We start from the raw sequence: 15,841 nt of genomic DNA, 5'->3' as shown, positions 1-15,841 counted from the left end.
GCTCCTTTATTTGAGAAACTTCTCCCCGATTTAAGAGAATGTATTTAAAACACAACAACCCAATATGTACTTTTGTATACAGCTAAGACAATGACGTATTCTAAGAGATCCTTCTATAAATTTCATTTGATATGTGTGTGTTCCAGGTGTTCACACACTCCTAACGCGTGGAAAATGGGCAGTGTGTGTGTGTGTGTGTGTGTGTGTGAGAGAGAGAGAGAGACATATTGGCAACTTGTCATGGGTGTTTCCTTGCTATTATGTTGAGACACACTGTTGAATAGAAACCCAACCCCAAACAGAAACCTGGCTCGCGTCATTTAAGGAAGACAAATTAATAAAAGTTACTAAAACACTCTGATGCATAACTATCACGGTCAGTGTCGCACCGCCTCAGTGCGATATAACAAAAAAACGCATAACAAACTCGCGTCTTGTTCGATTTCTCACTTTATTTCCGAGCACTTCAACGTGCGACTTGGGAATCGTGAGAAATCGGAGCTTGGGAGCGACTCGTGAACGCAGCATGAGAGCCGCCTGTCAGCTGTGTGGAGGGAAGGTGTGTTCAGTTGGCGTGGGGTTTCCAGAGCGCAGCATCGTCTCGCAGTCGCCTCGCCCATTGTTTGACCAAACTCGTGTATTTACCTATTCCCCTTTTTTACCTGGATACATTTTTTAAGGAAAATACCGTCTATGGTCCCGGCTGAAGATTTCAGGATGTCTCGCACCGACGAGGTTCACCGCATAACGGAAAATGTCTACAAGGTACAGTGCAACTTAATGCGTAAAGTTTTCACATGATTTGCATTTGAGCTTCCATACAGGTTCCTCGATTCCGCAATGAAACGCGCTTCGTTATTCAGCGTTAGAGACGGATTCAAACCCTCAGCATGTTTGTCGGTTCATCTCTTATGAGGAGAGGCGCAGTACTGTTCACACAGCGCTCACTTGCTTATTGACTGTTTGATCAGAGCACAAATTGATCAAATTTAGCCAGTTTTTTTTTCAGCTCCGTCGTCCACCTCCGCACGATCCGCATTTAACGCACAACAACAGGTTTTTATAATCAAGGTGAGACCTCGGACTCTGTCAAAAACTGCCCCCCCCCCCCCCCCCCCCCCCCCCCCCGTGGAAAATCTCTCTCTCTCTCTCTCTCTCTCTCTCTCTCTCTCTCTCTCTCTCTCTCTCTCTCTCTCTCTCTCTCATATCTAGGTCTCGTATATCTATATCTCCATCTAACGTATGTATGCATCATGTATAGTGTGCTGATGTCTTCAGTTGTCGGTGTAATTAGACAAAGCTTCAGATGTGTGTGTGTGTGTGTGTGTGTGTGTGTGTGTGTGTGTTCTCGCTGATTGGGGCATTCCAGAAGTTGGTGTTTAACAAATACATGAGGTTGGGCTTCTCTGTTGCAACAGGACTGGAAGCAAACATTTGCCCTACAGGCATTTCAACATTCAAACCTGTTCAGACAAAAAAAGCGAACTTTGCTCATCAATATTCATTACTTGACTGTCTGACTTCACAGGACACACCGAGCTTCATTTGAAATAACATCTGGTTCCTAAGCATTTGTGAACGGTTCTTCTGTATTAGTTCAGAAAAGATTCAAGATTCCAAGATTCTGAAGAAAGTACGAATAGCGAAAATAATGAACTGTCGTTGGCCTTGAATGCATCATGAGACATTTACTTGTAACTCTCTTGTTTACCTTCTGACATGTTTTAGAATGAAGAGCACCTGTTGCTTGTGTTGGAATGTTATGAGGTCGACACACCTGAGTGCACTGTGACTTTACAATCTCAGATTTCCATCTGGATTGGATGAATCCATCTCACTGACCCCAAAGATGTTGTTTAGCATTATACTATATAAGATCTACACGCTACAACCCTTCAATATGGCACTTTTAACCACTCCTGTCCCCCTTAGCCAACAGTCTTTGCCCCAAAAGAAGAGCACAGCACAAGAACAGGAAGAGAGCTGCTCGCTTTCCTACAGGGATTGGACATCTATCAGAAATGAGGTCAAATGAGCCAAGACTGACTGACTAGAGCTTTTTTTAGAGCCAACATGGGAAGTCACTATTTCAGGAGCTATTTCTGAGGGTAAAACCTACAGTGTATCCTTTTGGCTTAGGGCTTTTGTCATCAGTGTATGAAACAGATACCGTGGTGAAGCTACATTAAGATAGTCGTGGTGAAGTTGTCTCAGAGGTCTTTCCAGTAGAGGGTCTGCTCCCCCGAGAACCAGCAGGCAGCAGGGTCTCTGTGTCCGGCGGGGTGGAGGTGCCCCATCAGAGCCCTGACAGCCGGCCCACTGATGGGCAGCGGAGTGGAGAGGCAGAATCCCTCACCTGCTCCAGGAATCTGACCTCCTGGCATAAACTCAGAGGGCAGAGAGAGAGAGAGAGGACACATCTTCCTCCAACACTGGCTGTAGAAAAAGGTTCCTTCTTTCTTCTTCTTCTTCTTCTGGTTTGCTATTTACAGAGATTGTTTACTTTGAGTCATCCCGTACTGCGTTTGACTCGGATGTGACTAGCACGAGTCTGTCACAGTAGGTGTGGTCTGTGTGATCTTTCAACCGCACTTGAGAAGGGAGTACTTGACACTTCAATGCAGGGATGACAGATTGTCTGAGGTTTGAGTTCAGACTGCAGACTTCATTGCGAGTCTGCCACAGTAAAGCAGTGATTAAGCTAAGGTGCAGCCTTTATCATCGAATGACACAAAACTCTTTCAACTCCAAACTATCAACGAGTTAATGAGTTGAAATAGTTTAAGCATGATGTTGAGCCTATTTTTGTTGTGCACCACATTGCTGGCAGTATAGAAATGAGGCTAGCCAAAGTATGTTACGTAATGAAAGATCTGAGGGACCGTTGAAGATGACGCATAACTGTTATGGAGAAAGTATTTAGTCTAACAAAGGCCTGCTGGGTTGATACAGTACGGCATGTAAGCACGGATCGCATACGTTTCGACACTGTTTTGTAAGAAATAAATTCTCCCTTCGGTTTGTTTGTTTTGCGCAACGCCGATGAATGAGCCACACCTACTGATCTACAAGGGAGAGCTCGGTCAGAGGCAAGACAAAGAGTTCTAGCACATCCATTAAGCTTTGTTGCTTCAGTCAGAAACAACCTGAAATCTAAATGAATCCAAAAATCTCTGACTTCACCCCATTAGTAAGCCAATCTTGCTGATTGGCTGTTTCTTCCTGCTGTGCACCCTCGGAAGTGAAGTTGACTCTCCCTTGTAAAACTATGTTCAGAGTTTTCTACCTGTTGACTTAGGAGTAGTATTGCTTCAGTTTTTCCTGCCACGTACAGTTGGACCTGTAAGGACGAGAAAGAGCTGTTGAAACACAGGATGGTTGCAAAGTCACCGGAGCCAGTAGTTATACGGATGCTGAGTAATCACAGGAGAGAAGATGGGGGCAACTGCACTGCCGTGACTCATGCCGGCTCATTTATGTGCGCTGTTTGTTCAGCAGGGCAGGGATTGTAGGCGCTACGAGGACAGGACTCGCCTTTCTGCATCTCATTGCCATAGTTGCTAGTGGCACAAAGGCGGCAGAGACGCACCTTAGTGTTTTGGGGGATGACTTTGTTTTAATCAGTGGGCGAGTTAACCCTGCACAGGCAGCCATCCCGACGTGACTCACTTCAGACCGCCTCGCTCTCGTCGTCGTCGGGCAGTTCCAGACATGGAGAGTGGCATCTAGTCATTCCCCACACGGACAGGGCGAGACTGATACTTAAGACTGACACTGAGAACCGGTGTGTTTATGCGTGTGTGTGTGTGTGTGTGCATGTGCGCCACAGTGATCTCCACCAGCTGGCCGTGCCACTGGGTGTCTGAGAGGGGCGGTGCCTGAGGTCAAGCCTCTTAAAGCACTGCAGGATGAGCGCAAACCCAGCTGGGGTTACGGGGTGAAAAATGAACAAACAAACAGACTTATGGGATAATGGAGGGTGAGGAAGAATGGGGTTGTGTCTTTTGTACGGCAGAAACACAACCTTTATGATCTCCACTGCGAAGGGTTCGTCCGAGAGAGTGAAACATTAACTACCTGTTAGAACTCTGCAGACAATGTGAGCTTTTGTTTGTGTTTATTCGGAGTCCGTCTCACAGGAAGTGTTGCGCGTTCTCTAGCCGATCCATGCAGAGCTGTGTGTGTTCGAACGCACCCTGACAGGTAAGGGATTGGAAGGGTGTGCCCTGCCTCTGCCAGCCCTCAGGACAGAGCTCCTGTTCCCATGCAGCACCACTCCCTAATTGTCAACACAGTTAGGGAAAATGGTAAATGCCATTTTCTCCAAAGGTGTTCATGAAGGAGACAGAATCCTCGCTTGATGTTGACAGTAATTGGACCAAGAGGTTGACGCTTCCTCTCATTATACGATCCCCAACAGTGCCGTGGTTTTTGACACTGCCCCAGGAACGTGTACGGTAAAAGCCTCAATGTGAAATCTGGTCGTTGTGGCATTACATCACCGGCTTCAATATTTCCACTACACTCAAATGAATGACATTCTGATGATGAGGAGGAGAGGACTGTAGTTTCACCACAGTCTCATGTGGGAGATCTGAACAGGTGGTCTCTTAGCAACAACGTGCCATTATTCTTATGTGTTTCTGTCATATCATTGTGCTAAAAGACTTGCAGTTTGTGAAGCGCCGGAGGAGGAGAGTGAGACGAGGAAACGGAGACGGAGAGGGAGGTGGCGTAGTTTTAGGCAAACGACGAAGCTGCATTAATTGATGGGAAATTAAGGCAGCTGATGGGGAAATGTTCCTTAACAAACCCCCATAAATTATCCACTTCTGTCCCTCATTCATCCTCTGGTCCTGCAGTGAAGCGGTAGCGAGGAGTCGGTGCTAACGCTCGAATAGAAACCATCCAACAAGATATTGCTTCTCTCTTAGCAGTACATCACATCAGGCACCATTTCCCTTATACGCCATTTAATGGAGTTTAAAAAGACTTCAGCTTCTGAACATCTGCCCCCAGAATATAGTGTTTCAACAAGTTTATGCCTGCCGACGCCTGGAGCCTTGACGAGATTGCATTATGCACTGCAGGAGATATCATAACATTCATTGCCTGTGGAACTGCAGATTTGTTCCCTGTGCCTTTGACTGCGATGCGGAGAGGACTATTGCTCCACACACCCACCTTCTCTGCGCGTCCGGGGGCGGATGGTTTAGAGACGTTCTCTCTTTTCTTTTACTCATCACTGCTTTTTTCAAGGACGGAGAGGCTGGAGATGTTCGGCGCTAAATCCAAGGCTGCAACCGCATTGAATGGGGAAGAGAAGCTTTTGCAGCCCTGACTCACAGATAAGCTCCGAGCCTCCAAGTCACCTTGTTTACACGACTATCCTCTGAAAATATTTTGGTGACTTATCCGACATAGAAACAGTGTGAAGTGAGTGCTGTGCTTTGTGCGATAGAAAGCGTCGAAATGCTTTATTGTGGGGGTGGAAGAAAGAAGGAGATGGAGATGGAGAGAGGGAAAATAGATGGAGACATTCCACATCCTCGTTAAAATAGGCCCTAATTACTGTTGAGGGTGAAGCTGTAATTACACAGAGTGGAAGAAGGACACAAAGAGAGATAGAAAAGTGCTGTGGCAGTGGACAATGTCCTTATATTCATGGTTCATGGGCTGCAGTTAACATGCCTGTGGCTGGTATTATGTCCCTGTGGCAGATGCTGCTGCTCTCTGTATCACACACACACTACACCCACAAGGCAAAGTAACATGCAATCCCTGCGAGTTTGCCGGTCACGCCGCTGTACGTAAAGTAACAATTTCTGCATGTGTCCGTCCCTACACGGATCAAACATTCCCCCTCCGGATCAGGGAAACAAAAAAAAATAAATCCTCTGACGTCAAACTTTGCCAGCAACTCTAGGAATGCTGTTGTTGCACTTTCTGTGTCACCTTTCTCATTTGTGCCACCCGAAAAGTCAGTCGGTGTATAAAATGGAGCACTGTGCTAATGGAGGAATAGTGCAGAATTTACATTTTTGTTCCTAAGTGACGGTAGGAAATGTCACTTGTGGCACCGCTCCATACAGCTCAGACGACTGCATCATCCTGCAGGAGCTTCTGATCCTTCCTGTCCGTCTCTAACCCTGCAGCAGAGCTCAACCAGCCTTCATCTGTGCCGTATCGGGCTCCATGTGCACATACAACACTAGCTGCTTCTTACAATGTGCCTCCACAAACAGTGACAAAGTGGCTGTTGTTGTGGAGATCTAAGCATCTTTAACATCCTCGGGACTTTTATGCAAACTGACCTAAAAAAGACAAATATTGAACTTCTATTCATTACCCATCATAAACGCTTTTGTTTACTTTAGCCCCAGGTTGATGAAAGTATGAACTGCGTGACGTGTTGATCTGCCCATTGATTGGTAATTCAGAACAACAGAAATATCCCGCAGTGCATCTCCATGCCCTCCATGAGCTCCGTCTGCTTCCGAGCTCCATGATCATTAGTAGAATCGGAAAAGAGCGCTTAGTGGGATTTGACGAGTCCCACAGTAAAGGATTTGTTCAATAAAGAATAATGTTTTCTTTTTTATTTTACTCTGGTCAAAGAGAGCTAAAGCAGGCAAATAAGTCTGGGTCTCTGTTGCTGTGGTAACCAAGGCCTGTGTTGGGTTAGTGGCGTGGTGGATGGCGGGCTCTGGTGTGTGTGTGTGTGTAGGGGTTGTCACACTGGCTGCAGATGGCAGCAGTATAAACAAACACAGTAAATAGTTGCTCTCTGGCTCTCTGGCGCTCTTATTCTGCATTGTGACGTCGGGGGAACGCGACTACACACACCAGCCCAGGACGCAGGAGCAGATAAGTGTGTGTCAAACGTGGCTGTCGAGCGTTGTTTGTACTCCTCAAGTTGATGTGATTCAATCTGCCGACCAGATGACTGTGGCGTGTTTGACTATTGTCACTGTGCAGGCAAAGGCAGACCCTCCAAATGCATCGGAGCAGAGATTTACGTGGTTTCCACAAATGCAACATCTTCAGTGTTTGTGCACAGATGCACTGATGCTTCTCCTCTATGTGGCGTCTCTGACTCGTGACGTTTCAGATGGTTTGCAGCTCATGTTAACGGCTCACATTTGTATTTTAAATGTTTTAAATTTAAGTTATTTAGTATTTTTATTTGATTATAGGAAATATATGGGGATAGATTCTGAAAATGTGCCGTCAGAGCAGTTTTGACTCATCGCTGTCTGCTAACTAACAATGTTGGGCTTTCAGTCAGTCGGTGGGTCCACACACACACACACACACACACACACACACACACACACACACACACACACACACACACACACACACACACACACACACACACACACACACACACACACACACACACACACACACAGTGTGCATGCACTCTGTGAACACTGTTTCTCCTTTACAGTTTCATGCTCCACACAGCTCACAATTTGAAACCTTCCTCAGTTTTGGAGCCTTGGACTTCAGTGTCTTGGTCATTCTGCTCATCCTTCACTCCTGTGCCGTCTCTTAACAACCATCTGCAAAATGGAACGCACATACAGGGATTTAAGTACATTTTTAGCATTTCATTAGCTGAGACGATCTCTGATTTAGCGTGAAGTTTGTTGCCGTGATCCTATGGGCCCTTTAAGAAGCCAAACCAGCGATTTGGGCAAATTAAATTGCCATTCTTTGGCTTAAATCTAATAAGCTTTGTGTGGAATGCGGCCTCTTACAAGCGGTTGTTGTTTTTATCACAATCTGACATTCTCTGGTTGCAGCAAGAGCAAACAAGCACAGCGTTTGTGATTAGCTGTGACCCGGGCGCTGCTAAATGGACTCGCTAGGGATAAGAACACAGGATCTCTGGTATGCGGGAGTAGATAAACAAACTTGTGAAATTTGCCCCAGACCGGCTGATCGGCCTATCAGCAGGTACTCACACAATACCCACCATGAGTACACACCTCACTGTTTATGTTCAACACGCACAACACCTGATGGCTGGAAGAGTTGGGGGACAGTTGACGAGTGGAGAGAAATGGATGTCAGATGTAAAGAATAGAACCCATAGACACACACACACGCGTCTTTATGGAGGCAGTGGAGTCGTCCAGTTTGAATCCACACACACACACACACACACACACACACACACACACACACACACACACACACACACACACACACACACACATTAACCAGCCTGAAGCCCATTCATTAACACACTGATGTTTAATTGTAGACTTTCCAGTGAATCGCTCTCGTCCACATCTGTCTCTATTTTTTAAAGCCGTGAACTGAGCCAGCTTCCTCTCCTGAGCTTCTGAGATGGTTCGGTCTGGGGCGTACACACACACGATCTAATGTGAGACGATAATACAGGAGGTGATTCAGACTGATGTGTGATGGAGCCACGCGCTGCTTATGATGATGTGAAAGCGTCACACACACACACAGCAGTAATGTCGTGTCCTCAGGGCCACAACGAAGCTCCGGCGTATCCTCACATTATGTCGCATTACGCTTTTGACCCGGTGTTCCTCCTGAATGAATGCAAGCGAGTCGGAGGGGAGATAATTTGCGCCGCAATCTGAATAATTTCTCCTTTTGTCAGCGTCAAAGTTTATAGCAGAGGTCTCGGCCGTGTTCTCCAGCTGATGGAGACCAGTCATACACCCATAATGCTCTTGATTCAGAGAGAGAGAAGAGTCGACACGAGTCTGATTCACGCATTGTCCGCTTGCTTTCCATTCCTACATACATTACATCATTAGTTCACGAACTGGCTTCCGCCGCCTGCCAGCACATGACAACACGTTTACAGCCCTCACCAAATAATTGGTGGCTTCGGCTCTCGACTGATCCCGGGTGTTTTCAGGCCCGAGGCTGATTGCCCTGTAGAGGAGAGGGAGCGAGGAAGGAGGGAGCGAGAGCAGGGTGCGAGGAGGCGACGAGCGAGCGAACAGATGATGTCTTCCTGGCTTCTGATTGTGTGCGATTCCCCCTGGTTCTAATCAGCTGGTGTTACTTTGCTGCAATTGCCCTCTTTGCATGTCATTACTGTGTTATGTGTGTCAGAGTGTGTATGCGTGTGTGTGTGTGTGAGAGAGAGAGATGCACCCAGAACAGACAGAGATGAAGGAATTGGAATCTGCCCCTGAAAGGCTTTGGGAATCTGTCTGAAATCCACTGACCCTGTTTGAATCGCTCTTTTCACTGAGAATCATTCATTTGACTTAAATTGCATTAACAATTTGTCTCCATATCTATCTGTCCTTCATGTCTTCCCTCCCTGCTGCTCCGTATCTTTTCCCCTCCCTCACCTCTCGCCATAAATGGGTGTCAAATTTGATTGCAATTCATTTTGCACAAGTCATTTTTCCTGAACCCTCTGGCTTTCATTCTGGGCCTGGAGTGCAGATAACCGATTCAATCAGGCTTCCTGGAGGACGTCCCAAAAATGGACACAGTCCTGCGGGACGGTGACGACGCTTCGGACTCTTCCTTTAGGACTTTCTAACCGCAAACTTGACACGGAAAAGTGGAGCGTGCAGGGTGGAACGCCTTTGATCGACTCTCTCTGTCTGTCTCTCTCTCTCTCTCTCTCTCTCTCTCCACGTCACACAACTTCAAGTGTCTCTCGGCCCCATTTCCCAATTAGCAGCCACAATTAGGGTAACAATGTAGTACAAGAGGACTGGGATGCCAAATTTAGCCACAGCAGGAAGAGACGGACGAGAGAGAGAGAGAGAGAGAGAGAGAGAAACCACCCGGCTGTGTTCGCTGCTCTCCTTCGCTCTCATGTCATGCAAATGTGCTGTAATTAACTCTGTGTACAGGATATCCATATCTTGAATGTGTGTGTGCTGTCTACCAGCGCTCATCTATCCAGCGGCATTGGGTCCGTGTGTGTGTGTGTGTGTGTCGGGCCCGTGTCGTCTACCTTTGGCCTCTTCAGTGGGAGAGCGTTGTCATAATGATGCTGCACAGGGCTTCGCTTTGTTATGTAATACTCCCACTACCACAGCCCTGCATTCATGTAGGCTGTGTGTGTGTGTGTGTGTGTGTGTGTGTGTGTGTGTGTGTGTGTGTGTGTGTGTGTGTGTGTGTGTGTGTGTGTGTGTGTGTGTGTGTGTGTGTGTGTGTGTGTGTGTGTGTGTGTGTGTGTGTGTGTGTGCGCGCGCCTGCCTACGTGCATGCGTGCCTTCGCTCGGGTACTTTCATGTAACGTTAACCACATCAATAAGACGCAGTTTACATCAGAACCAGGCAGAGTGAGGAAAGATGCAGGAATAAACATTTCCTTAGCGAGGTCCCGAGGGACGCGTTGCTCTTTCATCTTCCTCTGAGGCGAAGGCAGAGCCGGAGCTTGAGCACCGTTTGTATCGTGAGCGTTTTAAATCTGGGATTCTCCCCAATTAGGCCTCCATAGCTCCAACGTCTCAGACTCACACAGCCAAATGATAAATAAAGGGGCGAGTTTTGCTTCAGGAGATCATATCTCATCTCGGCGGCTTTCGGGTCCTTATCTCATTACGCAGCTTAGCCACAGAGTCACGTCTTCCCCCGCTCGTGTTTCGTGTGTGTGCGCCGAGCGGTCGACCCGTTGCACTCATAGACGTGTGGCGAGTCCAATTGCTAGAGGGGTACACACACTTTACGGAGGAAGAGAAGAGAGTTAGAATAGTAGATGTTTGTGTCTAAGTTCCAATGCTTCACAACACTGCAACAGATTCGGCAAACCGGTTACAACTGGTTCTGTAATTCAGCCGCAAGCCCTGATCAATATGTATGTTTGTATACAAGTTGCAGTCATAGATGTTTACTCCGTCTGACTCATTGGTGTTTCTATGAGATACGTGCGTCCCTCGCCGTCCCTCGCCGTCCCTCGCCGCATTACACTGTCGCTCTCATCGAACCGGTGAGATGAAAGTAACAAAACAAAGCAAAAAACCACCCGAGTCTAAACAAACCCATGAATCATCCCCAGTGTGTCCCAGTATGAGGCGCCGTGTTGTTTCAGGTTGATACCGTTGGCTCCTCGCCACCTTATTCTGCGAGGGCCCCAAGTGGATTATGAAGTGTTCTCCTGCAGTACTGATGGCTGCTGCTCGCTGCTCGCTGCTCGCTGCTGCTCACTGCTACTCACTGCTACTCGCTGCTCGCTGCTGCTGCGGCTGCGTTTTGGTTGTCTCTCTGTCCATCGGCTGTTCCCGTCTACAGCCGACTGGGGAGCGGCTAATTGGAGGAAGCCCTGGAGGAGCATAGGAGCGAGAAAGGAAGGAGGAGGAGAGGAGAGCAGTGGTCGAGAGAGGAGACGGTGATGGGGGATGTCAGGCGTCATGGAGTCCCTCTGGGTTTTGTGACGTCATGCAGCACCGATTTGCTCCTGCGGTGAAACTGTTTTACTGAATTACAAGATCAAACCGCTGATCCGGTCACCTGCGACTGTGCGAATGTGTGTAACGAACCCCTGCGTCCATCATCCGACGCCATGTTCAACCCCGCGTCTGTGCAGATTACACGCTCCCCCTGTTCGCAGTCCACAAGTGTCTCTCCCACTCATCTGCCGTCATCGTCATCATCATCATCATCATCGGCAGCACCCCGCTCCTCCCACCTTGACCATCCATCACTACAAGAGGGCCGGCGTGGGCGGAAGGAGGGTGTCGTTAACATTTAAGAGATCCGCCGAGTGCCGTAGTCCAAAGATGCTGTTTACTCTGTGTGTGTGTGTGTGTGTGTGTGTGTGTGTGATGGTGAGACGCAGGGGGCCACATAAGCGATAGAATGAATGGAGCGATGTGTAGAGAGACATTGCTGCCTCCCATCCATCTCTTCTTCTTCTTTCTCTCTCTGTTTCAGACCATCATGGAGCAGTTCAACCCCTGCTTACGGAACTTTGTTGCCATGGGGAAGAACTACGAGAAAGCCCTCGCCAGTAAGTCCCTTCTTTTTTTTTTTTTCATTTATTTTCTCCTGGGTCCTTGTTTTTGCAGATTCAGGCAGACAGCCAAGTGAGCAACCCCCTCCTCCCTCTCTCTCCCTCTCTCTCTCTCTCTCTTTCTGCATACCTACATCTACCTATCTTGCCCTCTTTTTTGTCTCACTATAAAGCACCATATGTATCCTCCTGCCAGGGGGGGGGCGGGGGGGCCAGGAGGGGGCCGTCCTTATCATCTGGTGAGCAGCCTCTGGCGCTCTGGCCAAGGTGCATTCAGAGCAACACAAAAGGCCTTTTAATCTGATGCAGGAGTGTGAGGATAGTTCACTGTCAGTCGTGGCTCTCTTTGATCAAATCACCGGCGGGAAAAAAAAGAAGAGGCATCAGTCAGAGGAGAAGAAGCTGGGTGAAGAATACCAAACACTTACAACATCTTAGCCCTTGTTTATCTTAATTTCTCCCTCTGAACTCATAACATCACAGCCCAAACTCCTCTGACGTCTCCGTGCCAAAACCCCCCTCAGTCCAGCTAATCCAGCTACAGCACCAGTGGGGCCTCTACCCCCCCCTCCCTAACCCGTGTACTCCCACCTCCCGGACACACACACACACACACACACACACACACACACACACACACACACACACACACACACACACACACACACACACACACACAGTAACTAATCCCAGACTCGCTGAAGGTTGAAGACAGACTGGTAGGAACTCGCTGAGCCATTAAAGATCCACTTTGCAGAATTGGCTCAACCCAACAGACTAAGAGGCTCTGATTAAGGGAGGCCAGGGGGGGGAGAGGGAGAGGGAGAGAGAGGGAGAGAGGGAGAGAGGAAGAGAGGCAGAGAGAGAGAGGGAGAGAGTGGGGCGGGGGGTGTCACATTTTCAAACCCATATGGTGCAATCACCGAAACGATTCAGCCAGCAGCAGAAATTCCAGTCCAGGCTTCACGTGAAGGCCCTGCCAGGTTCTGGATCCGGGGCAGGTTCCAGGTTTCAGAGCGCAGCAGTTGGTTGCTAAACAGCACAACAGCCTGTTATGCAACACACACACACAAACACACACACTCACACACAGACAGACACACAACAACAGCAAAAGTACAGGAAATGATTGTAGTCCTAATTTAGAGAGGTGAGTGTCTTCATCCTGAGAGGAGGAGGACGGAATCGGTAGTGCTGCGCCCCCCCCCCCCCTCGTCTGTCTGAGGCACAATCAGAGATCCGGTAATCCTTCCAGTCTGTCGCTGTCAGCCCCTCAACACACACACTCATTACAGAGAAGTAAAGTATCCATATAGATCCAGCTTATCTACTCAGCCTGCCTTCACACACACACACATACACACACACACACAGGCACTTAAATGCTACAGCAGTAACAGCATGAAGAAAGTATGTGTCATATTGAGAACGTTTAGAAAATCTGTGAGGAAGCTGCCGTGAACCTGCGCACCCCCACACACACACACACACACACACATACACACACACACACACACACACACATCAGTTCACACAGCTAAATGTGACACATCTGCACACCCTCCCAGTCTCTCATGGAGGCGGGCGGTAGACCCGTTTAGCATAATGAAGACGATTCACTCGCGATGCCGCTGCGACTCGGCTCTCAGGTGTTTCCGGGAGGCGGGAACGCTCGGCGCCGTTGACTCAGCGGTAATTGGGATTAGCATTAGCATATGTCCCTTAGCCTTGGCGTGGGGGCTGCGAGAGCCGGGAGACGTCCTCCATCTCGAGGCCCGGCTATTGTTGACAGTAGCGTCTCTCGCCTGGCAGCCTCGCCGTCTGCCGGCACCGGGCCCATCTGCCACCTGCACCGCTGTTCACTTCACTTGACGAGCAGGCGGCCACCATTATTCGCCCAGAGACAAGGCTGATTGACAATGACAAGTCAACCCTGTCCGTAGCGGCGTCGCTGCTGACCGGCACAGCGGCTCGTGGAATAGCGGCACCGAGTTGGATCCTGATTCTGGCTCTGCGTGGAGGCGGTGAAGGCGGTCGAGACGGTTCTGTAATGTCGATCTAAAGCAGGCGACAGACATTGAAGCACAGCGTGTGTTCGTGTCTTCGCTGAGCTGCTGTGACCCTTGACCTCTTGTACCTACCTGAGACCAGAGGCTCCATGACACTATTGATGTATTGATTGCTTCTCAGCTTCTCTAACATGCAGCTTCACAAACTGACTCCCTTCGCTTGTGTTTAATATCTTTTGTAAATTGAATCCTTTTTGAGTCGTTAGACAAAATCTAATCATTTTCGATGTTTTTGTACATTAAAATAAATTGAAAATAATAAGCCATAGATGGTTTCCAGGCCCAGTTTAACAGCAGACATAATGAGTGCAGAACATGTTATTATGCTGCAGCTGTAAAGAGCAGGAGTGTAAGAGTGTTGCGCTCCAGCACGTTCATGTTCGTGTTCATGTTCATGTTCTATAGAATATCATTTGCCAAACTGCTGAAATCTTGATTTGCTAGTTCTGTAATGACGGAGGTAGCCCATTACCAGCAGGGCCGCAGTGCGAGCGAGGGAAAGTTTCCTAAGCGAAACATGAACAGGAACTTTATTTTGGTAATGACGTTTGATGCACACCAAGCTGGCTGCTGCTGATCTTTCAGTAAACGCTTTCCTCTTCTGCAATCAGCCGTGGAGAATGCTGATTATGGTTAGCGCTAATTACGCAGCGCTGTCGCCTCGCGTTACGCTGATGAGAAGCCGTGAATGTGCGACACCTCCGGAGTCACGCCGCCTCGCCACCCAAAGGCCTCTGACCCGATAGCTTGTCGACGTTCGCGCGCCAACAGGTGGAAGTGCGTGAACGGACAACAACGCAAAGGTCGCCCCCCGAGTGCTGAGCAACGCGTGTGTAGGCGTGGGGTCAATCTAAAGAAAAGTGACAGATTGATACGATCTGTTCTCCTGGAGATGAACCGATGCTGAACCTTCTTTCCTCTCTCTCTTTCTAGACGTGACATTCGCCGCCAAAGGTTACTTCGACGCTCTGGTCAGAATGGGCGAACTGGCCAGCGAGAGTCAAGGATCCAAAGATTTGGGTGAGTCCACAACAACAGATTTCAGAGACGCCTGATGATCCCAGTTTTGCCTTCTTCTTCTTCTCCTCCTTCTTCTTCTTCTTCTTCTCCTTCAGCGGTCTCACAAATACACACAACATCCAACATCATCTCTCCTGTGTAATGATGTTGCAGCAGAAACTGAGTATCATTCTGTCTGTCTGTGTGTGTGTGTGTGTGTGTGTGTGTGTGTGTGTGTGTGTGTGTGTGTGTGTGTGTGTGTGTGTGTGTGTGTGTGTGTGTGTGTGTGTGTGTGTGTGTGTGTGTGTGTGTGTGTGTGTGTGTGTGTGTGTGTGTGTGTGTGGGCAGATTCAGGCGGGGGTGTTTTTTGTTTTACTGATTCATTTCAGTCCTAAAAGACTTTGGGAGGAAGTGACCTCTTCATAAGCCGGCTTTGTGCGTCCCTACTTCAAAGGAAAGTCGGAGGAGACGGAGACGCGCAAGCACCGAGGTCGGGATGCGACATCACACACTGCCGGCTCTAGAGAGAATCATTTCCTCCCCGTCATTTCTCCTCCTTCTCGGCCGCACACGCACGCAATATTCCGCTCACGAAGGCGTGGAGGTCATTTGGCGCAGTGGCACCTGGTCCTCTAATCGGATCTGGTTACCTAGGTGATGGAGAGTGCCCGTATTTGCCGCGGCCGGCCCGTGGGAAATCAGCCGCTGTTTGAAGAGCTCCCCCCCCCACCCCTCGTGCTGATTGTGCTTCGGACCGATCTGAATGAGCGGCGGCTCTGACGGGGGAACATCGAGA

General features: G+C 48.6%; 1 protein-coding gene across 3 annotated transcripts in view; it reads left to right on the top strand.

Moving 5' to 3' along the window:
- Positions 1-545: 545 nt before the first annotated feature.
- The window catches only part of LOC142992391 (BAR/IMD domain-containing adapter protein 2-like), a 40,825-nt gene continuing 25,529 nt past the window's right edge, over positions 546-15,841 (top strand). For all 3 annotated transcript variants that reach the window (XM_076142803.1, XM_076142800.1, XM_076142802.1), the window contains exons 1-3: positions 546-765; positions 11,899-11,974; positions 14,980-15,066. In XM_076142803.1, the coding sequence (XP_075998918.1) occupies positions 694-765; positions 11,899-11,974; positions 14,980-15,066 (235 nt within the window). In that variant the 5' untranslated portion in view covers positions 546-693. The remainder of the gene's footprint in view (positions 766-11,898; positions 11,975-14,979; positions 15,067-15,841) is intronic.

The sequence above is a fragment of the Genypterus blacodes genome, unplaced genomic scaffold, assembly GCF_046128005.1.
Source record: "Genypterus blacodes isolate CSIRO-AG114 ecotype Tasmania unplaced genomic scaffold, CSIRO-AGI_Gbla_v1 ptg000022l_1, whole genome shotgun sequence".
NCBI classification, from domain to species: domain Eukaryota; kingdom Metazoa; phylum Chordata; class Actinopteri; order Ophidiiformes; family Ophidiidae; genus Genypterus; species Genypterus blacodes.
The sequence above is the reverse complement of the archived record's forward strand: the minus strand, read 5'-3'. Positions and strand labels throughout refer to the sequence as shown.